Source organism: Sus scrofa, chromosome 1 (assembly GCF_000003025.6).
Source record: "Sus scrofa isolate TJ Tabasco breed Duroc chromosome 1, Sscrofa11.1, whole genome shotgun sequence".
Taxonomy (NCBI): domain Eukaryota; kingdom Metazoa; phylum Chordata; class Mammalia; order Artiodactyla; family Suidae; genus Sus; species Sus scrofa.
Genome location: NC_010443.5, coordinates 273778681 through 273802219, shown reverse-complemented (window position 1 = coordinate 273802219; position 23539 = coordinate 273778681). Strand labels below are relative to the sequence as shown.

General features: G+C 67.6%; 1 protein-coding gene across 32 annotated transcripts in view; it reads right to left on the bottom strand.

Annotated features, from left to right (window-relative positions):
- RXRA (retinoid X receptor alpha) overlaps positions 4598 to 23539 on the bottom strand; it is a 98781-nt gene continuing 79839 nt past the window's right edge. For all 32 annotated transcript variants that reach the window (XM_021071603.1, XM_021071454.1, XM_021071477.1 and 29 more), the window contains exons 5-10: positions 17014 to 17183; positions 14688 to 14817; positions 12904 to 13036; positions 11377 to 11468; positions 9763 to 9868; positions 4598 to 8181 (exon numbers count right to left, since the gene is read on the bottom strand). In XM_021071603.1, the coding sequence (XP_020927262.1) occupies positions 8034 to 8181; positions 9763 to 9868; positions 11377 to 11468; positions 12904 to 13036; positions 14688 to 14817; positions 17014 to 17183 (779 nt within the window). In that variant the 3' untranslated portion in view covers positions 4598 to 8033. The remainder of the gene's footprint in view (positions 8182 to 9762; positions 9869 to 11376; positions 11469 to 12903; positions 13037 to 14687; positions 14818 to 17013; positions 17184 to 23539) is intronic.

Sequence of the window (23539 nt, the reverse complement as noted above, 5' to 3'; positions counted from 1 at the left end):
ACTTTCTGGCCCAAGACGCTCTGGGTCATCCCGGCCTTCTCCTGCCCCAGCCCTGGAAGCAGCCCTTTCCCCCAGGAGTCCTGGTCCCTGCGCTGGAGGCTGGTGGTAGACACCAAGACCCAGGCGCTGGGGTGCTCGTGGCTGCGGGGAGCTCTCCGTGTTTCAGTCTCTCTCTGCCGACGGAGCAAAGGAACCGCGTGGTTCCCGACCTGGGCCGGGTTACCCACAGTCGCAGGCACCTCTTTAAGCAGCGTCTGTATGATGCGAAACCCATAAGCCTGCTGGGTCTCCAGCTCTGACCCATCGCGACACGGATCATTCGAGCCCCCCACCCCACCCCCGGTGCTAGTCTGTCCCTTCCGCTCCAGCTGTGACACACTGGCTCCCACCTCGATGCCCGGCTCAGCTCAAGCACCCACATGCCGCAGCATCAGAGCGTCAGCCTGGAAACAGCTTTATCAGCGCAGTACAGCCTCCCAGGGCGCCCTTCACCTTGAATTTGACAAACCCCCCACGCTCATTGCCGAAGCTGCTAGCTCCGCAGCTGTTCCCACCGCCCCTTCAGTGGGTTGATTTGGGGAGACGGTTTTGTCACCGTCTGCCTGCCCTCCCGGGACTCCGCCGACCTCCGGGGTAGCTTTTTAACTTGCGTTAAGGTAAAGCTCACTGCGTGGGCTGCCAAGTTCTAGGGGCTTTGCAAGTGTGCAGTGTCACATCCCCCAGGAGCCTGCGACAGAACAGCTTCTCCGCCCTCAAAACCCTGTGCTCTCCGACTCCCCTCCTGCCCTGGCCACCGAGGCTCCGTTGGCCGTCCCGCAGCCTTTCGTCTTTCCTAGGCGTCTCCCCTTCGTGATTCGCACTTATGACTCATCCGTGTCTTTTCGTGGCTTGATAGCTCACTTCTTTCGACGGCTAAGAGCGCGCCAAGGTCTGGGCAGACCGCAGTCAGCTTGCTCCGCCCCCCTCCTGAAGGGCGTCTGGGCCGCTTCCAGTTTTCAGCAACTGTGAATAAAGCTGCCGTCAAGGTGTGAGTACAGGTTGCGGGGGACGCATCATATGTTTTCCAAGCCATTGTGTAAACACCTAGGCATGCAGGGAGTGAATGAGTCCCGCTTTGCCTTCCAAAGCCACTGTCCCGCCCTCGGGGTGGGGGGCACGTGCCCGAGGGAGCCCCCCGCTGCCCCTGCAGCCTCTCCCCTTGCTGAGCTCTCAAGTGGCCTTGGGCATCTAAGGAGGTCGGACTCACCGCGCAGCCCCTACCTGCCTCCCCGAGGATGAGGGGCAGCAGCAGATGGTACAGGCATCTCTGCCAGGGCTGCTCCTCCCGGGCACCTGGGGCCCCACCTGCTCCCCTGGGCAGCCTGGGTTCCACAGCGGAGCTGAGCCCGAGCCGTCACCTCCTCTCCTGGCCTCAGTTTCTTGCCTGAGCGATGGGGCTACGCAGCTCTGGTGAGGTTATCACTCTGCTCTGAGCCTTCGCAGCACCTGCTCACTACAGTTCCATAGACGGTTGGACCCCAGGTCTGGCATCCTGAGCCTTGTGCCCCCCCCCGCCCCCGTGGCCCCAACCAGGCACTGGCAGCTGCTGGGGACGATGGCACGAAGATGGAGGCCCGCCTTTGGTGGCTCCCCTGTTGCTCCCCAGCCAGGGCGGGCTTCGCAAACCTGCATCAGGACCACTGTGGGGGACAGGGCGCCCCCCACCCCGGGCCCCTCTGGCTGTGGGCCTGGACTTATTAGACGCTCCTGGCCGACATCTGCCTCATAAACCGTCTGCCCCAGCGTGACCGCCTCTTCACAGCAAAGTCAAACAGGAAGTGGTGACTTCAGAGCCTTTTCTGGATGACTGGGGCTTTGCACCCCTTGTCACAAGGGTCCTGGGAGGTGGACACGTCTGTCCTCGTTGTGGACAGGGAGGCCCAGGGAGGGCAGGACCTGCCCCACTCCCCACCCCCCTGCCCGGACCGAGCGCACAGTAGGACTCTGCTGCTCAGCCCACTCCGGGCATCTTTGCAAAGCACCAGTGCCACCCCCGCACACGCCCTGACCCTCTGATAATCGGTTTGGGACGCGGCGTGATGAGTACAGGAAGTGCCTGCAGACAGAAGGGACCCGGGACCTGAGGGACCAGAGTGGGCGCTTCCCGGCACCGCCAGCAGGGGGCGGTGCCGCCTCACACCTGGGGCCCCTTGGTGCTGCCGCGCGTCCTTCTGAAGCATCCAGCGCACACTTCCGGGGGGTCCGTCGGAGCAGGGACTGGGCACTGGGCGGGTCCTGTTTCTGGCTCCGTCGCCCGTCTCAGGGCCCCTCCTAGGAACACGGCCCTGGGGCTGCGGCCCCCTCCCAGCCTCCTGTGGGTCCCCCAGGCTTCTGGGGAGAAGGATTCTGCGGCTGCAGGGTCGGGGACACACCCGATGAAATGGCCAATCCACTCTGCACTGAATCCCCGAGGTCACAGCAGCCAGGACGCGCCGAGGGGCAGGAGGCCTGCAAAGTCTGCAGGCAGCAGGCTGGCAGCTCCCCTGGGGACCCTGCCGGGCTGGCAGACAAGGCAGTGCCCCCCGAATCTGGGGGCAGATGGGGCCTCGTGGGCATCCAGGGCTGGCCCGCCCCTTCCTGCCTGAGGCCCCCACCCCCCACCTCGGCAGGGTGCTTGCCACTCTGGGTGCTGCTGCCCTTGGGCCCAGCCATGACACCCACTCCTCTGTCTTCTGGGCCAGGGCGGCCTGCTCTGGGGGGCTCAGCCCATCTTCCCAGGCTGCCCCCTGCTTCCCACGCCTGCCCTTTTCCTCATCACTCAGGGCCAGCCCTTTGCCATCACTGGGCGCTCAGCACTGTCCTAGCCAAGAGCTTCCCCACCCCGCCACCCAGCCCTCGCCTCTCAGGTCACAAACCCCGAGCCCCGGGGGCTAGGCCTGTCACCACCTGACCCTGCTGGTGATGAACTTATCAGGCCCAGCAGCTCTGGTCCAGGGGGCTGCCCTGGGCAGGAGTCACCATGGCAACTGGAGGCAGCAGGGAGGCCCAAAGCCAGGGTGCCATGCAATGCCCGTGGACGGCCTGTGGGTCTCCGTTTGACCGGTGGATGCTCAGTGGCACCGGGCACTGCCCCTGCCTCTGGAGGCTGCGGGCACGGCTGACTGCAAGAAACGGTGTCGCGGCCCTGCCCACCTGGACTCCCCCGCCTCTTGGCTGCTGCCGCCTTTGCTCCTGCTCCTCCAGGGTAACCCCGCCACCCCAGGTGTAGTGCCTGGAGCCCAGAATGATGTCTGGGGGACACGGGGCCCGGGCAGGCCATCTGGGTCACTGCTCCGGCCAGGGAACCCGCGAGGACACTGAGCCCTGGGCCCCTCCCTACCCTGCAGCCATGGCAGCTGTCTCTCCCAGGGCCCCCGCACAACTGTGCCCTCACGCCCTACTCGAGACGCCCCTGCTGGGGCCCTGGGTGTGGGGGAGGCAGGGCAAGTGGCCCTGGATGGGGAGCCAACCCTCCAATTCTCCAGGCCGCCAGGTCTGACCCCTTTCCAGACCAAGCAGGGGGCCCGCGGCTGGTATATTCTATGGCAGGAAACCAGAGGCCGGTGGGGGGCTGTCTCCCCACACCCACCTCTTCCGGGGGGTCCGGGCAGGGCTCCGGAGGGCAAGGCCGAGCCCTGACCCCGGGAGGCCCTCACGACCAGCAGCCGACCTGGCAGTGCGTCTCAAAGTGGTGGCAAAGGCGTCAGCGCCACCTGCTTCGAGTCCCGCTGGCACCACCCTGCAGCCACAGTTGGGGCGGGAGCCACCAGGTTTCGGGTCACAGTCCCCCCAACACACCTCAGGATGGGGGAGGGAAACGCGGTGCCCGAATCACCCACCATGAGCTGCCCGGGGCTTCCACAAGCGTGGGGGGGGGGGTGGCACATGCCTGTATCAGCATCTGTGTGAACGCCGTGTGTCACACATACGCAAGCACACAGGGGGTGGTCCACAGGGGACCCCTGCCTCTGTGGTCACAAGCCCCCCTGAGGGCGCCTGTGCCCTTGGCTCTGTCGTCCACCAGGCAGGGCCTCAAGATTCCAGCCCCAGGATCCCCGGGGCCTCCCCGGAGGGTGCCCGCTGGACAGCAGGGCACCAGAACGTTTGGGCACCTTTGCCAATCTGCGGCCGGGCCCAGCCCAGGGCCCAGACAGCATGGAGACGGGCTGGAGCAGACGGGGCGTCACCACCTGGTCGTTAATGACAGTTAGATGACATCACTCATTCTGTGGCTGTACGTGAACCTCCTAGCCATTCGGGCCGGTGTGGACCCGGGGCAGGGCAGGCGGCCACACGCCCCGTCTCGTGAATGTGGGGGACAGCCCTCTCCAGGCCCGGGCAGGGGGGTGCTCCCAGGAGCTCTGTGGTGCAGAGAAAGAGCCAAGGTGCCCAGCAGCCCCAGGCCAGAGGCTCACTGCCTTGGCCCAGCCACCACGGCTGTGGAGGGCAGCTGGGCGCCTCATGGGGACCGGCCCGGTCAGGGGGAGCCCAGCAGACCCTCCCGCGCCAGGGCCCCCCAGCCTGGCGGACTTCCAGACCCACACGGGAGAACCCCCCAGAACAAAGCAGCAGGGGTGGGTGTATTTTTAAACACTCATGTTTTGTTTGTTTCTCTTCTCACGGCTTTTCTTTGCCTTTCTCTTTCCACAATCCTAATCCCAAGATCCATCCATCCCGGCACCTGCGGCCACGGTGTCTTCGAGAACAATCATGTGGGCAAGTAATTTCACAGTCAGAGTCGCGGGAAGGCCAGCTGGCAACACGGACAGAACAGAGCAAGGCTTAAAAATTACTCGAAAGGGGAAGAAAACCCTTGAAAGTCTCAGGCCCAATCTCCTGGCCCGGAGGGCGCACAGCGACGTGGCGGGGGTCGTCCGAAGCCTGCGCGCCCCGTCCCGGGAGCCCCCTCCTCCGCTCCGCCTCACGTCCGAACGTTCGCTCAGAAAGCTTCTCGCCTCCGTCTCTAGAAGCAGAAACAAAACAAGCCCCCCTCCCGCCGCACCCTCCAAGTATACATGAGGGATAAAATTACATTTGTACAAAAATAGATTTTTTTTCTACCTTTCCTGATGCTTTAGACATCGCTTCTCTCTGTATTTGCCATTCTCTCTAAAGTGTGAGCTGCGAGGCCCGGCTAAGGCATTGCTAAGGGCTGGGAACTGCTAAAGCTGTTGGCTCCAAAGCATCTGAAAATAGATGCATCTCCTGGCCTCGAGACAGTCACTCGATCCCGGATTTCACCAAAGGCGGGGTCCTTACGCACCTGCTTACATGAAGCAAATTTATAGGAAATCGGGGGCCGGGGGGAGTCTTGGTGGAAAACAAACAGGAGACGCTGGTAGCCGCTGCGTGTCTGCGGGGGGCGCACAGGTCTGCGCACACGCCCGCTTTCCGTGATGGGGACAACATCAGCCCATTTCCAAGGGCTGCGCGTTCCAGCCGGGCCCTCCCAGGGGCCCCCGCGGAGGAGGGTCTCCAGCGCTTTGCCACGGACCTGCCAGCCTGAAGCCCCCCCGGACACCCGGACACGGGAGTCCGCGCCGTCTCCCCGCCCCGAGGCAGGGCGGCGGGCGGCCGACAGGGGAGCTGTCCGGTGGACGTCCCCTGAGGCCAGCCGTGCTGACACCGTCGGGCCCCAGGACACGGTCATCTTCACTCCTTGGCCCCGGGGGCCCCATCTGATGTCCAGGCGGGGAGGTGACGCCTCGGGGGAGCACGCTGGAAACACCAGCCGGCCGAGGCGGGCCGGGCACACGGTGGCTAACGAGCTGATGTTAGTGTTATCTTTAGAAAATTAAAGATTGTCCCACCAAACAATAATAATAATAATAATAATTACAAAAACCACCTCAGTTGAACCAGCTTGGTCACCCTAGGAGGGCTGGTTACATCTGGCGACCTCTCTGCGGAGTCGGCCCTTCCCCCACCGTCTCCTTTTCCAACAGCGCCACGCGGACCATGACCGCAAACCGGGTTGGAGCGGGGAGGGCGGCCCCACGGCCCAAGATGCTGCGGGAATGGCCTCGGGCGGCCAGGGGCTGGGGAGGCTCTGCCTTCGCGAGGGGGTGGCCTGGGGACCTCAGGGCTGGCCACGTGGCCAGCCCGAGAGGCGGCCCCCCAACACAGGGCTCCAACCTGGGCTGTCTCCACGGGAGCCACCACGTTCCCGAGAGGCCCGAGGGAGCCGGAGGGGCCGGGTGCGGACGGGGTGCACCTGGCTGCAGAAGGCACCAGGGGTGCTGGGTGTAGGGGTCCCCGGAGGGAGGACCCGAGGGCGCCTGTGTCACCCTGCCTGACACCGCCATGCCCCCAAAGGCTGCCAAGACCTTCGGGGAGAGTCTGGGAGGAGGGACAGTTGGGCAGGCCTGGCTCGCCCCATCTCTGCCTCAGAGGGTGGACAGGGAAAGTGCCCACGGGGCAGGGGACGCCTCGCCTCTCCTGGGCCACCAGGCTGGGGGTGGGGCAAGAGAACGGGGGCGTCCGTGGACTCTCCCACACCTGCACCCAGGCCTCACGCTCCTCTTGGGCCAGACTTGGGACAGCGAAGAACGGACTCTTCCCCACGGAGGCCTGGAGGCCGGCCTCTCCCCACCCAGCCCCAGGGGTGCGGGGGAGCCCCAGTCAGGGCCCGCACCACCTGGGGACGCGGCCTCGGGGAGAGCGGGCACAAGCCCTGCCCTCACCCCAGCTCCGGGTCTCTGGTGGGGGCAGGGGGAAGACGGGCTTGACAGAGCTCCCCCTGAGGGGCTGGGAAGATGCAACCCCCGCCCCCCGCCCAGGTCAGGCCCCCACTACTGGCGAAGGCTGGGTTCACGGGGTTAGAGGCCCTAAAGGCAAAGCAGTGAGACCTGGGGGGGGGCGTTACAGAGCGAAGGGCCCAGGGCTGGAGGGGGGCCCTCGGCCAGAGCAGGTGTTGCTGGAGCTCCCACTCGGGGCTCCGTCACCCAGACCGGACGCCAAGGGGCATCCAGCTGAGGATGCTGGCACTCAAGGGCCCTGATCCGAAGAGCCCGCCAGGGGTCTGTGCCCCAGAGAGCTCTGGACCGAGGCCTCCCCACCCCCCAAGCCCCGGCTGTGCCCACACGTCCCTCCAGCTCTCCATCCTTGGACACGGCTGCCCAAGGACCAACCCTCCTCCCTCCATCCCCGTGGGCCTGCTGGGGGGTGACCTCTGGCCTTGAGAGGTCAGCAGAGCCCGAGTCGGCCTAGCCCCCCCCAGGGGTTCCAGGAAGGGCAGACAGCAGGCCAGCCCTCCAGGCCCAGGGGCCGGCCGTGGAAGATCGGGGGCACCCTGGGGTGTGCGGGCCCACGTTGGGCAAGAAGCTGAAACCACGACAACGCAAAGGGAAAGCGGAGGTGGGGGTGGGCGACCCCCGTCTCTGCAGCCTTGAGGTGGCCCCAGCCCTGCGCAGAGGTCGGCTCCTGTTCTGATTGGCTCGGGGGTGAAGCGGAAAGTCATCTTTGGAAAAGGGGGTGGCTCCTCACCCTTGGCTCTGAGGGAAGGCGAGGCCACCCGCCCCCGAGCCCCTCTCCTCTCCCTGGGGGCCAGGAGGGGCCTTCCTCCATGAAACGCCCGCCCCCCCACCCCACCCGTCCCCTCCTCCTGCTGGTGGGTGGGCCCGGGCTGGCGGGCCGCGAAGGCAGGGCACCCCACACAGAGGACCTCGCACGGGAGACTTCCCAAACCAGCGACAACCGTGACCGAACGAAGCTGCCCTCTGACGGGGGGGCAGCTCCAGGGCCAGGGGCCCAAGACCCGTGAGTCCCCCGGGCGTCCCCCGGGGAGAGCCTGGCGGGCCTGGCCGGGGCTCCCGCCGGCTCCTGCCACTCCAGCGGCCGCCCCAGGAAAGCCGCTGCCCGGTCCAGACGAGCAGAATGGAAGGTAACAGGGTGGCAGCACATCTCAGGCTTAGCAGGGACGGGCCACTCCCGGAGTCCAAACAGCCAGGCGAGCGGGGGCAGACGAGCTGGCTGAGAAGAGCGGCCGGCGGCCAGGCGGAGGGCGGCCCGCGGGCCTAGGTCATTTGGTGGGGGGCCTCCAGCATCTCCATGAGGAAGGTGTCGATGGGCGTGTCCCCGATGAGCTTGAAGAAGAAGAGGTGTTCCAGGCACTTGAGGCCGATGGAGCGCAGAGCCGGCAGGCGCAGCAGCAGCTTGGCGAACCTGCGGGAGCCGAGCCGCGTGAGGGGCCCGGGCCACGGCCCCCCGCCCAGCCCCGGGCGCTGCCGCCGCTGGGCTGGGGGCCGCCTGAGCGGAGCCTCGGAGGCAGGACGGCTCTGGGCAGAGAAGGCGGCAGGCGGCCCGGCGGCCGGGAGCGCAGAGGGGGGTGCAGACCTGGAAAGAAGCCCTTCGGGGCGGAGATCCCGGAGGAAGGGCCAGGGGGAGACGGCGGCTGGACGGGGCCGGGCTGGACAGGGCTTTGGGCAACGTCAAAACACGTGGGCTTCCTCCCAGGGCCGCAGGGAGCCGCGGCAGGGTTTTAAGCAGGAGGGAGAACCACAAGGGCTGCTCTGAGTCGCAGCCCTGCCGCTGGCCGAGGGAGGCCTGCGGGGGAAGCAGCCCTGGAGCCTGAGCGACAGGCCCTTCTCAGAAAGGACCAGCTCCAGGGCGCCCCCACCAGCCCTCACCTTCGGGGGGCTCTGCTGGCTGCCAGGAGGGCAGGTGGGAGGGAAGCCTCTGCAGGCCGGGCCCTCCCCCGGGGCAGTTTCGGGGGAGGACACTGATGGGGGAGCCTCTGGGGGGCTCTTGGAGGAGGAAAGCCAGGCTCAGTGGCTCTGCCGCCAAGGACAGGGCCGTGTGGGGACGGGGCCAGAGGTCCCTCCAGGAACACCCACGTCTGCCCCTCCTCGTCCCCAGCCCGCGTGCTGCCAGCTCTCTCCGCACGACCCTCCGGGGACCCCCGGGGCCTCATTAATTATTAACAATGTCTGTATTTCAGGGGGACAGCCCCGTGCTTGGCTGCAACACAACCCGTGTTTTAAAGGCAAAAGCGCGGCTTAGAGGCTGGAGCAGGGCCAGGGAACGAGCCGTTTTCTGCTGAGCTGGCGAGATGGGCTGGGGCCGGAGGCCAGGAAAAACAGACGGGCCTGCTGCCCCTCCCCCTCCCCTCCCCCTCCTCCTCCGGGAAGTCTCACTTTAAACCAAACCAGATGAGGCCGAGCAGGGCGGGTAACCCTGTGCGCGCCGGTCGGTGGGGTGGGAAGGGGGAGAGGGAGGCCTGGGGCTGGGGGGGACCCCCACCCGCTCCCAGGAGACCCCCTTTGGGAGGAAGCGGGTCCGATCAGGACAGGAGACCTGAAAGGCCGCGAAGCCACCGACCTCCCCCTCACCCAGACACCCGCTGTGCGCCTGGCACTGTGGACCCAGAAAAGAGACAATTCCAGCCCTTCCAGGGCCTGCAGTTGGCAGAGGGAGTCAAGCTCTGCACCCAGGCCACGCCTCGGCCATCTACTCTGCACCTGTCTACAAAGCACCTACTGTGTGCTGGCACTGTCCCTGCTAGAGACGAGCAACCAGGGCCCCGCCTCTTTGGGCAGGGACACGTTACCTACTATGTGCCGGCACAGGGCCCATCCTTTCGGTGGGGCTGCAGGGAAGTGTGAGAGTGTGTGCGTGGGGCCAGGAGCAAGGCCCTGGACAGACGAGGGGCAACGCCTTCTAACCCACCCGCATGTCTGAGGGCTGGGGGTGGCCCTGCCTGGGCAGGGGCCTGGAGGGAGACCCTGAGGTCGGTCCGGGGCTCACCTTCCGGGCTGCTCGGGGTACTTGTGTTTGCAGTACGCCTCCAGGGACGCGTAGACCTTCTCGCGAAGGGCCTCCACCTCGGCCGGGTTCGAGAGTCCCTTGGAGTCTGCGAGGGAGCAGGGACCGCAGGTCAGAGCCCCCTGGGAAGCTGCCCCAGGAACCCACAGACCCACTGGGACGAGGCTGCCCTGCACGGGAGGCCCACCCTGCCGCTCGCTGGCCACCTGACCTTGGCCCAGTCCCTGAGCTCCTGTCCTTCAGCTCCCCCCTCTGAAAAGGGGGCTGACCTGCCCTGCCAGCTCCTGGCCATCACAGCAATCGGGTCAACTCTCAAGCTTCTGCAGCCCTGGGTCTGAGGCCCTCAGACCCGAAAGAAGGGTTCACAGTCTCTTCCTGAAGCAGCCAGGCCCCTCCCGGGTCAGGGGTGGGGGCAGAGCGGCCATGAGGCCATCCTGAGCCCGGGGACCCTGGGGCCGGAGCCCAGTGTGGAAGGGGCTCTGCCTGTGGACACAGATGCCAGCACCAGAGCCGCCCAAACCTCCAGGCCCAGGGATGAGGCCACAGGAGCAAGGGCCGACCGGGTTGTCCTGGCGAGTCCCAGGCATCTGAAGCAGGGGGAGCCCCCAGGCCGGGCAGGGCTCCGTCCTCTCCCGCAGTCACCCCCAAACTGACGCTGGGCCAGCTTCTCTCCTCACTGTCCCCGACAGCACCCACCACTGGGCATCAGGATTCGGGCTCACACAGCCCCAAATCTGGCCTCAGCTGGGGGAGGTGGTCCCTCCTGGTGGCAAAGGGACCAGAGGCCAGGGCAGCCCCACCAACCCATTGCTGGTCTGAAGCCGCTGTAGCGCCTGGAGGCTCAGCCATGGGACAGGCCCACTGTCAGGTCCTCCGAGGCCCAGGGCGAGGGGTCCCACACAGCCCAGCCCAGGCTGCCTGACGTCCGGCACAGGCCCATGGCCCAGAGCGAATGCCATGGTGGCCGGGGGTCCTAAGAGCTTTGGGAACCTGCCAGGCTCCTCGGCAGCTGGGCTCCCCCGGCCCTGGGGCTGTGCTAACTCCTGTCTTGGGCGAACACCCACACCCAGGCCCCATCGGGTGAACCAGCAGCCAAGCCACACAAAGCTTCAATGCAGATTCTGCAGGGCAGCGCCCTGCAGGGCAGGGTCACGGCTGGAGCACAAACCTGGGGAAACGGGCTCTCCCCCGAGGGGACCCCATGGCCACCCGGGCCCCGCCTCTCAGCGCTGGAGCTGACGGAGAACAGGGAGTCGGGACCCTCCACCCCTGGGGCCGCCCCCTCCTCCTCGCCACCTGGTCAGCCCCCTGCCCCTGCCCCCAGAACACCGAGGCAGCCCGGAACCTGCCCCCGACGTCCCCACCCAGCCCCAGACCCCCAGGGCTCCAGGAGGCCTCGCCCGGACACGGAGGATGAGCTCGGCTGACCGAGCCAGTCTGACCCTCACGCGGGCCTCGAGAAGAGGGCAGCACGGCTGCGCCCCCATCACAAGGGAGAAACCCATCAGGGCCCAGGCGAGGGGCCGCTGGCCGAGGCGGCAGCGCAGGCAGGACGGGGCTGGCCCGGGGGCGGGTGGCGGCGGGGAGGAGGCGCACCCGGGTTGAAGAGGACGATGGCGCGCAGGCAGCCGAGCTCCGTCTTGTCCATCTGCATGTCCCTCATCTTGGACACCAGCTCCGTCAGCACCCTGCGGGGAAGCGGGGGCAGGCTTCGGGTCAGACCGCGCCCTCGCCCCGGAACCCCGGAGGCCCGGGAAGCCCGGTCTGGGCCCGGAGGGCGGCTGAGACGGTCACGGCGAACCCGGGAGCCACCGCCTGTCCGGTTCCGCCCCGGCGGTGGGCTCCTCTCCTCTCACTCAAGAGGGTCTGCGCGTGGGATTTGTTTCTGGGAACCTGGGGGCTGAAGTGGGACCTCGTGACAGCCGGGGTGAGCCAGAGCCCTGGACGTCGGGGGCAAGGTCCACCGGCCCAGGGGCCCGCCGGCCCAGGGGTCCACCGGCCCAGGGGCCCGCCGGGCTGCAGGCGGGCACGCAGCCTCAGGCCGAGCCCGGGCACCACAGCCCTCGAGTCCATGTCCCCGGCCCCTTCCCCACTGCAGGGCGGCTCTGTTCCCCTCCTGTCATCAGCCGCCGACCAGACCCCCACCACTGTCACCTCTCCAGCAGCTGGGAACCATGGAAGTGCCAGCTGGTGTGAGGCAGGGGCTGCATTTCTAAACATCCTGGGGACGTGCCCTCTGGGGTGGCTTCTATGGGGAACAAATGCTGCCCCCCGCTGCCCCCTTGGGTGGCACTTCTGCACCCGAGCTGTGAAAGGCCCTGCGACGGCCTGTAGCAGAGACACCCCGGGGTCTGTCTACACCAGCGCCTGCCCACGGTGCATGGCGCAGGCAGGGCGGTCTGGGGCTGCACTTTGTCCCACCTGCTCCATCCCACGGGGCAGCCCTGTGCCCGCAGGTATCCCCGGGGTGACTGGGGGGGGGGGCCTCGCTCCCCTCCCCCTTCAAAGCTCCTGTTCTCAGGGCTCGCCTGGGACCCCTCCTGCCTCCTCCTCCCTGGCCTGCTCCTTTCCACGTGCCACACCTGGGCTGCGCCCCCTTTCCAGCGCTTCCCGCTCCGGCTGGCTGAGTTGACACCCAGGTCCTCCGGGCTCATAGGCAAGGCCAGCCAGACACAGGAGCGGGCAGCTCCCATCTGCCTCGCCTGCAGCACCATCGAGCCGTGATTTGGGAGCCACCAGAACGGACATGCCCGCCCAGCCACCCGCACTGGCCCCCTGTCCCCGCCCCAATGGCGATATGCCAAGAGCAGCACTCAGAGGCAGCTAGTGCCCAGGGACAGGGCAGCGAGCAGACACACGTGGGCTCTGAGGCATAAGCGCGCGAAAGAGTCCCCACGTGTCCACCGTGACAGCCGCCAGGCAAGTCTAGCGACAGCGTAACCTGTCTTTGCTTTAAAACAGCAGCAGGATTTTCAGAAGGACAGGAAGGAAGGGAACCCAGATGCTGACTGTGGTTGTCGGTAGCCCCAGGAAATCTTATGGTAGCGCCGGGACCTTTCCGCACGTAGAACCTTCGAGAACAGGACAGATGCCAAGCGGGCCGTGCCCTGGGCGGGCCCCCACCTGTCAAAGATGGCGCCCACCCCCGCGCTGTGGGCGCTGTTGCGGTGCACGTGCAGCCCGGTGGCCAGGAGGATGCCGTCCTTCACGGCTATGGAGCGGTGCGAGAAGGAGGCGATGAGCAGCTCGTTCCAGCCTGCAGGAGGAGGGGGCACACGGTCACCACGTCTCCAGGCCCCAGGCCGCCCTGCCCCCAAAGGCAAACCTCAGACCCATTCCTTGGGGAACCCAGGCCGGGGTTCCCAGAATGGGCTCCGGGGAGCCTCGAGCCTGCAAACGTCCCACAGAAAGGAAGTTCCTGAGCACAGACGCCTGGGAAAGGCCTCTCTGGGGCACACTGGCACAGTAAGGGCCCTGAGAAGTCCCGCACATGACATGTCCTGTAGCCAGTTTAACCCAGGGGCTCCCAAACGCAGGTGCCAGGGAAGCCGCCTTCTGCAAGGGCCAAGATGCTGTGCCAAGGAGCTCGCGGGAGCTCCCTCGACCCTCTCCGGCAGCCCCACGCCAGCTGCCGCCCACTGGCCCAAAGGCCAACTCCCAGAGACGGACACATGGTGGATGCCACCAAATGGTCAAGCACTGAGCTGACACAAGGCGATCTGGAGCCAAAGGCCAAGCCGCCGCTCTCCAGCTCTCGGGCCCAGCATGCCCAGAGGCGAGGCAAGGACCAGGCAGGGGGACAGACCTATTCTGTGCGCAAGTGTCTCAGGGACCAGTACACCGGACAGCGTTCACCATCTCCCGCGGGACACGACTAGCAACGGTCACAGCCCCGCCCCCTCCGGGCGCCCAGAGGTTCCAGGCAGAGCCAGCCGGTACCACGGGGTCGTCCTACAGGGCAGGCATCAGCCCCGTTTCACCGGGGAAGCGGCCCAGGGAGAGGAGGGTTCTGCAAGGGGCAGCACCAGCCCCCGAGCTCCCCCCCCCCCCACCCGGATCTGTCCCAGCCACTCCGCCATCACTCTGGGTCTCTCCCTCCCACCTTCCCCACCTCCAGGCCTGCCCAGCCCCGGCCTCCTCTGACCCAGCTGCCACCTGTCCCCCTGCCCCAAGAACACCCAGAGCCTGGCCGGCCCTGGGCTGGGCTGGCCTGACACCCCTGCGGCTCCCCGCTCAGGCCTGGTGCACAAGGGTCTGGAGGCGGCTGCAGAGCTGGGTGCAGCCCGCAGGGCCCAGGACACAGGGAGGGGCCGCGGGACGGGTGGCCCTCCCAACTCGCCCGTCCCTGCACTCTCTCCAGCAGGAACTTGCACCCAGGACCTGTGCCTCACAGCAGAAACCGGCCTCCCCGCGGCACGTCTGCTGTGCCCACTTTCCAAATAAGGGAACGGCTCAGAGGGCGACAGCCTCGTCCGGACTCCGGCCTGACCCCATGCCCAGAGTGAATGCTCCCGCCCTCCGTGTTCCAGCACCCCGTCCTGCCCCATCCGGTCGCAGGTCCTGTACAGAGCACGCTTTTATGGGCACCAGGTACACAGACAGTAAACCCAGCCTAGGAAAGGGGCTGAAGCCTCAGTGCAGGAAGAAGGCAGAACAGACCCCAAGGGCAGCCCCGCCAGACACGCTCACCCTCCCTCTCCACGGCCCCCCGACAGCCCTTTACCTCTTTGAAGGCCACCAGGAGAGACCCCAAACTGAATACCCTCTTCTGGGGGGCAGGGGGGGCCAAGGCCAGAGGGGGCAGCGCTGGAGCGGGAGCCCCACCCAGCAGGAGGACGGCCCCGTTCCCCCCGGGGGGGCTCCAAGGCCCTCCCGCACCCCCCGCGCCCGCGGGCCGGGCCACTCACCTGCCCTCAGCAGGATGACCTGGTCGTCCAGGGGCAGCTCGGAGAAGTGCGGGACCCGCTTGGCCCACTCCACCAGGGTGAAGAGCTGCTTGTCGGCCGCTTGGCAGATGTTGGTGACGGGGTCATTGGGCTGGGGGCAGGGGGCACCGCAGTTAGCACCCCGGCCCCAGACCCTTCCCCGGAGGGGCTAAATCATGCCCCCAAAGACACGCACGTCCCAGACCCCACGAAGGTGCCACTTTCCACGGCAACAGAGGCTGCGGACGTGACGGAGTCAAGGGTGCTGCGGCGGGAGGTTACCCCGGGGGGGGGCGCCCAGCGCCATCACAAGGGGGGCCTCACTACAGGGGGAGGAGCTCAGAGCCGGTGGAGGAGAGGAGGCTGCTGGCCGTGAGGCCGGAGACGCGCCTTCGCCCCGGGGAGCCAGCCTGCAGGGGCCCTGACTCGCCCGAGGACGCAGATCAGACCTGTGGCCTCGGGAGGCGTGAGGCATCCGCCCTGTGTTGCTCTCGACACCCCGTCTGGGGTCACTTCTCCCAGCAGCCGCAGAGCCTCGGAGGTGACAGACAGACGGGGTGCACTGAGGCCTCCAGAAAGCCACCCTCCCAGACGAGGAAAGCCAGGCGGGCCTCGGCGGCTCCCAGCTCCGGCCCCCGGGGCTCGGATGGCGACACCTCTGAGTCCCAGGGAACCGACGCCCGGCCGAGATGCGGAAACCCCTCACTGCAGAAACCACGATGGCCGGGCATCCGCACGCGGGGCCTCCTGGGACAAGCCTCTCGTGACAGAGACCATCCGCCTGCAGGGACAGTCCAAACGAGCCGCCCGCGAAGGGCCTGCTGAGGGCTCCCGCAGGACGCCTGGTGACAAGCTGGCACCAAGGCCGCCCGGGCGACAGGGTGGTGTGTGGAAAGGGGACCGGGGGCTGCAGGGGGAGGCGGCGGCCGGGGCTTCTGGGGCGCGTGGCCAGTCAGCCTGCGGCCCCCAGCTGGAAGAGGTGGCCGGACGCCCGCACCCAGACGCCCCCAAAGTCCCTCGGCTGCAGGGGGCCAGCCCCTCCTCCGTCTGCTCCCCGCAAACCTTCTGGGTGCGTCCACCAGCAGCCTGGGCTCCCACCAGGCCCGGGGCATCACGGGCCCGAGCCCAAGGCACCCTGTGAGTGCCCATCCCGCCTGATGGGTGACGGCAGCCATGGCCGAGGGGAAGGGCGAGGCCTGAGGGCCGCTCTGGGCCAGGGCTCCAGTTCTGCCCTGCTCCACCCCGCAGGGTGGCCGTGGGCACGTCTGAGCCTGGATTCCCACCCAGAGACGAAACGGGCCTCGCTCAACGGCAGATGTTTCATGAGCTCCAGCCTCGTACCCAAGAGCAGGGGGACCTTCCCTGTCCTGGGAGGTGACAGCAGGGCCCCAGGCAGAGGCCTGAGGCTCTCCTGGGCTCAAGGGGTGCCAGCCTAAGAGGCTGGCCTGAGGAGGGCAGCGGGGGGACCCAGGCGGACTCAGAAGGTGAGACCTAGGAGGCAGGTCGGGCCAGTCACGGAACCACAGGCGCTCCCGAGCGAGGGCTGCCCTCGGCCGGCTCCGCAGGTGGCAGGTTTGTTTCTCCCACGTAGTGTTCTTACTTTTGACAAAACTAGGGCTGGGGGACCTTCACAGATCTCCTGCCGTTTCTCTAGGGGCTCCCTCGCTGGCACTGGAGACGGGGTGGAGAGTGGCCCAGACCAGAGAGGGGACAGCACCCCCGAGAAGCAAAGCCGGGGGGGTCCTGCCGCCACCAGACGCGGCATCCCAGGAAGGAGGGGGCCTGCCTTCAGAGCCCTGCACGCGCCTTCCTTGGCGGGGAGGGAGACTGACCCGCCACACACGCCACTGCAGGGCCCCCACGTGCTAGGGGCCCAGAAGGCTGACGCCATAAAAGGGGCCCGAGGGGGCTCCTGAGGGAAAGGGCCCCCCACAGATGTGACCCCTTTCTGAGACAGAAGTCTCAGCAGGGACAGAGGGAGCAGCTCCTGCAAAGGCCCCGGGGCAGGTGGGGGATGGGCAGGGTGCACCCAGTGCCGCCAGAGGTCGTGGGTCTGGGCCGCAGTGAGTTGGGGACAGGAGAGGGACAGAGGCCGCCTGCACAACCACCTCAGGACCGGGCTGGGCTCAGGTCCCAGCCCAGAACCTACACGGGGGAGACAGATGCAGTCTAGACCCAACACTGCCCGCAAACCTGGGGCAGACCCAGAACCTCTGACACCGGCTGGACACGGACCGGGGCGGGTCGCAGCTCAGAGGCAACCGCAAGGCCTGCAGCAGCGCCGGCCCAGCGGGCGGGGCGCACTCACCGAGCTGGGGTTCAGCCCCACGTTCGCCTCCACGTACGTCTCGGTCTTGGGCTCGACGGCCAGCTCGGCCTCCAGGATCTTCTCCACCGGCATGTCCTCGTTGGCGCTGCTCGTGGACTCCACCTCGTTCTCTCCGCGGTCCTTGCCCCGCTGCCGCTCCTCCTGCACGGCTGCAGCACGGGGAGGCTGCCGGTCAGCCCCTCCGCCGCCAGGGCCCGAGCAGCACCCGCTCCCGGCGGCGCAGCCCCAAGGCCGGCCAGGGCCCGGGAGAAGAGCCCTGCTCAGACCGGCCAGACCGCCGCCCCGCCTCTGCCCCACGCCCTGGCCTCCCGGTGGCCGCGCCCACTCTGGAACCGAGCCTGTCGCCTCTCGTTAATTCATTCAACTACTGGGCACACCAACGACTGTTCACACCGGGCGGAGGGGGCCCGGCTCTGGGGAAGCTGACGATTCAGCGGGGATCCCGACAAGGAGTTAAAAGGGCTTTGATGAGCGATGGACTCGGGCAAAGCCAGGAAGGCTTCCTGAAACAAGTGGCAGTGACATTGAAGGGACAGGAGAACCAGGGATAACAAGTGAGGCAGGAGCAGTAACCTCAGCAAAGGCCCAGAGCCGGGGCAGAGCAGCGCGACAAAAGGGCCTCTCGTGGTGGGGGCGGGGGGGGAGCAGGGGAGAGTCAGGACGAGGGACGGGATACGACTCGGGAGAGCCGGGCCCAGCTCCAGACAGGGTCCAAGGTGCCCCCAGAAAGGAACAGGGGGGAGAGGGCCCAAGCTGGGACAGTCTGGCAGGGGCAGGGGCGGGGGGCAGCACCAGGGTGGCAGGCTGAGCCACTGGGGTCGTCGGAGGTGAGGGCTCGTTTCTGGGAAGCCCGGGGAGTGAAGCTGATGGGAGGAGGCAGAGAGGGAACGGTCACTGTAACGCTGTCCCCAAGGAGACCCACATGGGAGAAAGGCTGAGACCGGGCACGCCACGGCTGGGCGTCCGCAGACCCTCGATCTCGGACCTTGTAGCTCAAGCTGCCCTTTCCCAAGAGGGGCTGGTGGCATGGGCGGCTCGCCCCCTGCCGGAGTCCCCGAGCTCTGAGAAATGGACGGGCACCGCACTGGGCCTCGAGGGGTGGAACAGGAGGTGGCCACGGCCACCACGCAGCCCGACTCCCAGACCACTCCCGCCTGGATGGACCTCAGGGCTCAGAGGCGCAGCTGCGCAAGCGTGAAGGCCCTCGAGGGCTCTGCAGACCGCACCAGCCACAGGCCCGGCCCTGCCAGAGGGAAGGGACAAGTCACCAGCCCACCCTGCTTGGGCCCAGGCCACACGGCCGCTAACTCCTCTGCCTCTCTAGGGACCATCCTGCTCCCCCGGCCACGCTCGGAGCCACAGCACCACGAGGTCCCCCCAGCGGCCCACTCCTGGGGGCCCTGCAGGCGGGACGTTCAGAGAGAAGACAGCAAAGGGAGCAGGAAGCCGAGCCTGCAGCCCGTTCAGCCCACGCACAGGGGCTGACTCAGGCCGGCTGACTTCAACAGCTGCAGGCTCGCTGGCCCCCTGCCCGCCTCGGCCAGCCCTGCAGACGGGGGCTCAGCGAGGGGGCCTTCAGGGCCTCCCGGGGACGCCTGCAGGACGGCCAGAGGCTGGTGCCTCCCCGCCTCCAGCCCTATTCCCACCTGAACGTCTTCTCCCTACTTCTGACCCATCCCAAACTTGTGTCCCCAAATTCAGCTCCAAGCCCCCTCCCCACTGAACCTCTGTCAGTGCCCCCACCTCTTTCCTGGTCCAACTGCCAGGACAGGCCTGCCGGAGGCCGGAAAGGCGCAGCCCCTCACGAGGCTTCCTACATGCCATCACCCTGGGGGCACGTCCCCTGCAGCACACGCAGCCCCCCGTGCACCTCCAGACCCACCCAGGCCCCCTCCCCCTTGGCGTCGGGTGGGTGTGGCAAGTCGGGACCAGCAGAAAGGGGGGGCATCAGGGCTCTGGTGCCCCCGCCCCGTCCAGCCACGGTTCTCCGAGGCCACGTCCTCCTCAGGCCACAGCCCCAGGGGCTCTGCAAGGCAACCTCCTCACCCTCCTCCAGGCCTGGGGGTGTGAGGGCTCCCCAGTGCAGCTGCCTGGGGCTCCCCCAGGCCTGTGCAGTTCCCGTAGCACTGCCCGCAGCTCTGCGACAGCCCACGTCGGCCCCTGTCCACCACGCTGTGGCAGGCGCCTCCTGCCAGCCCCACCGACGGCCGTTCAGAGATGCTGGGACCCACCTGTGCCTCTCGGGGCCGCGGGGCTCCCTGAGGGCGGGCCCTGCACCCCTCCTGCATTGAAACATGGCCACGGAGGCTGCGCCAGGGCCGCGTGCTCCCGCACCCAGGCGCCGCGCTGACTTGCGTGAGGGGCTTTCCGCCCATGTGGTGAGACCCGGGCAAGGCCGGCCAACGCTTCAGATCACACCAGCTGGCCCACCGAGCCAGGAGGGAGGCCTCGGGCTGGAGCTTTTGCAAGCAAGGCTGGAGCTCCTGGAAACTCTGACAGCCAGTGAGGCTGGGTGGGGAGCTCCAGCTGGCAGGCCTGGCTCCGGCCCCTCCCCACACAGCGAGCAGGTGCTGGGCTAACACAGGGCACCCCCTTGCGTCACCGTCTGTCCTAGGGGACAAGGTCATAGACCAGCAGGGTGGACCCGGTGAGAGGCAGCCACACAGGCTGACCTGTGTCAGCATCTGGTGTGATGGGGCCCAAAACCCTGCGGGCCGGTGTCCCTGAGCCCCTGCGGAGGGCGTCCCCAGTCTGTCCCCTGGACGGAATCCTAAGCCCACAAAGCCAGGACACAGCTGAGAGGCCCGTTTTACCAGGCGGGGAAACGCCCGGAACACCACAGGGCATGGCTGAGCGCTTAGGAGAGGCAGCTGAGAGCTCCAGGCTCTGAAGTCAGACCTTCCTCTGCCCCAACGGCTGTGTGGCCCGGCTGGGTCCCTGGCCTCTCTGCACCCCAGCTTCCTGGGCCACACGGGGAGAGTGACAGCAGCGGCCCCATCACATCCAGGCTGGATCCGCAAGGCGATGCCTTCGGGATGCTCCCGGCTCCGTCTCCGCGCCTCCCGCTCCCACGCTCCCCACGTAGTGGCCCAGTGACGGGATCTCCTCCGACTCCACAGACAGCGCGGGGCACAGGAAGGCCCGCACGAGGTGGCCCTCCGCGTGGAGGTGGCGCCCCCGGCAGGGGAGCGGGCGAGGGTCCCCCCGCACCTGCCTCCTGCGCGGGGGCGGCGAGAATTAATTAGCGAGCGCTTTGTGAAGCATTTGAAGCCGTGAAGGGCCCGGCAGCTCTGAGCAGCATCATTATAAATATTATGGTTTTATTTATAGACGGCGGAGGGGGCAGGAGGCAGCCCGGGGATTCATGTTTTGCCAGCTCCATCACCTTCTAGACGTAGTCATGTTTGACTTACGTCCCGCTGGCGCCGGGAAGCCTCGGGCGGGAGGCGTCGGCGAAGACAGGGCCTCGTTATCCTCCCGGCCCTGAGTGTGGGGAGCGGAGGGCCCGGCAAGGGAGGGGACGCTGCCGGCCGGGCGGGGGAGGCTGCGCTGGGGATCCCCGGGAAAACCCTCGGCTGACCCCTCCCCCGCAGCCCAGCTCAGGCCTGGAGGGGGCTCAAGGCCAAACAGAACCAGGGTCCCCAAGGTCAGGAGGCGGGGGGGCAGCGGCCCTCAGCCACAGTGGGACACCCCCGACCTGCCCCATCGCCCACTGCCCCTCCAGGCTGCTGGGGCCAGACAGGAAGCTGGGAGCTGGGGCGGCGGGGGCATTTCAGGCCTGCAAGCTTCTCTGCCTGGCACGGCCGGCAGGCGCTTCCTACATCCCCGCACGGCCCCAGAGGCAGGCAGGACTGGATTCCACCAAAAGGCTCTGGCCCAGCCGCCTGGCCTTGGGGCTGAAGGGGACGCCCCTGCCAGAGGTCGCAGGGTGAGTTACCTGCTCGGTCTCAAAAGACACACCCCACCGACCCCCAGGACTCAAGCCAGACGAGCCGTCTGCACACAGGGTGATGGGATCCCACGCTCGCACGCTGTGGCCCCCACTCCCGACCCCTCTCCCAGCCACGTTCGTCCCGACAGGCCCCGGGGCAGCCTTTCTGACACTCCCACGAGGAAACTGAGGCTCAGGGGGTGGGGCCGTGGGCCCCAAGTTGATGGGGCGGGGGACACAGAACCCAGCTGGAGCTCCTTCTCTGTGGCAGCAAGTGGGGGCCGCGCGTGCCCGTGCACACACCCTGCACACTGCATCTCCACACCCCGGTCCTTCGGAGTCAGGAGACGGGGCGCAGGAAGCAAAGGAGGCAGGAAGGAAGCGGGGAGAGGCCTTCCTGAGGGAGGAAGGACACAGAGAGGCGGGCCGGCAGGGTGACCCTCCAGCCCGGGCCGGGTCCCCCCCATCGGACTGGGCAGCCCTGGCCGCGGGGCTGCCTCCCTCAGCAGAGCAGGGGCGCCTGCAGCCCCCAGCCTTGCAGCCGCAGGCTCAGCTGACAGCCGGGGCTCAGCCCGGGTGGGCCCGCGGGGCACGTCCCACCTGGTTCTCCCACCCCAAGTGCAGAGAAACGTGTGAGTCCCCAGGGCTGTGTGTGTGTGCTCAGGCCCCCGCGGTCACCCCACACTGGACGCTGTCAGCCGAGGCACCCCTCACTGGCCAGCGAGGGGCTGGGGTCCCCTCAACCCACCCACGAGCCAGCCCTGAGCTGCTCCGTCCCAGCGCTGCCCTGGGCAATGTGGCCTGGGTGCGGGCCTCACCTGTACCGGTGTGGCACCAAGGCCAGAGGGCAAAGCTGCCGGTCACGGGGCAGGCACTTCGGAGGGCTCGGGCTGGCCTTGGGAGCTGTCTTGTGTGCTCCTGGCCGAGGCGGGAGTGGCACATGGGCCCCGTCCCCAGGACAGCCACACTGCCCAGACTCAGGCCGCCAAGAGCCCTGCCACTGCCCGGGAGCCCTCCTGTGGGGTCATCCCAGGACGCCGAGGGGTGAGGAGCCCGAGTTCAGGACCACTGCCTGCGACAGCGCCCAGCTGCAAGGCAGGGGAGGGGGCGCGACCCCCGCCCCGGCCCCCCTCCCCCACGCCTCTGGCCCGTCATCAATGAGACGGTGGAGCTCCCCGCAGGGCTGGCACCGAGGCTGCACCAGGGCCAGCGGCGCTCCTCCCACGGGCATGGGTAACAGGTGCTGGCAGCCCCCGGAGGACAGAGCCCACCCGGCAGGAGGCCCAGGCCTCGTCCTGCGCCCCCCCCCCCCCCGACCAGGGCTCTCAGGGCCGCACAGAACCACCCTCCACGGCTGGCGAGGAGAGTCGTACGTTGTGTTTGGAGCTCGGAAGAGCTGTGTAGGAGGGTTTTTACTGCCTGTTCGTGACTTATAAATCCAGCAGGAGGCAAGAGGGAGGCGGGTCCTGATGGGATCAGGTATTTATCTAATGACCCATAAATCAGGCTGGAGGGCCGTGCTGCCTGGGGAGCGCGGCCAAAGCTCCAGATTTATGCCCCAGACGGGAGAGCACAGGCCGCGTGGCTCTGGGCTGGGCAAACGGGAGCCGCCCGGGCCCTGCCAGTCCTGGGCCCCGAGGACCCCGTGAGCCGCTCCTCCCTGCAGCGCCCCCATCCACCTGGGAGGTGTGGGGCCGGCATCACGGCACCACGGTGGCTGAGCATGTGTGTGCCGAGGAGAGGGTGCCCACAGGGGCCCCACAACAGCCGGCGCTCCTGACAGCAAGGCCACGAGACCCAGCGCTGGGGAGCACTGGGGAGGGGCCAGGCACGGGGACACCCCAGCCCCGAGACTGCAGCACCCATGGAACGGGAGCATGGGGTCGTCCACTCTCCCCCAGGCCCCGGGGGACCAGCAGCTGGAGTCTGACGATGCCCAGCTTACAGATGGACAGGCCTCGGGAAGGGGTCAGCAGCACTCAGTGGACAGCCCCGGGGCCCCGCCGGGGGCCATGTCTGCTGACACTGGCAGCCTCTGCACACGCTGCCCCCTCCAGCTGGGCCCATGGTCCCCTGAACCCCCTTCCACTCCTCAGGTGGACACCTGGACATCCGTCTGTCCGAGCCTTGCCCGACGCCCACAGCTGGGCCAGGGGCCCCCTCTGGGCTCCCACGGTTCCCTGGGCTTCACCCCAAGTCAGCAGGGATCACACCTGGGGCCGTGCCTGGCTGCTGACGGTCGGTCTCAACAGGCGGACGCCCGCAGCTCATGCTGTGTGCCCAGCACTCGGTGGTAAGCTCAGCGAGGGCATGCTCTCGGGGGCTCATCCAGCCGCACTCTGTGCATGGTGGCCCCCAGGGAGCTCAGGCTGCACGTCAGGCCCCACCTCGCCCTCAACCCCACAGGGCACCTGGCCGCCGCCCGGGCGCCCCCTCATCCACCGCCCACCACATGCTTGCCTCCCGCCCAAGATTCCACCCTTCAGAACAATGCTGTGCTCACCACCCCCAGCAAGCCCACCCTGACCACACGGAGGTGGCCAGAGGAACTGCAGCTGGGCACACCTGCCCCCC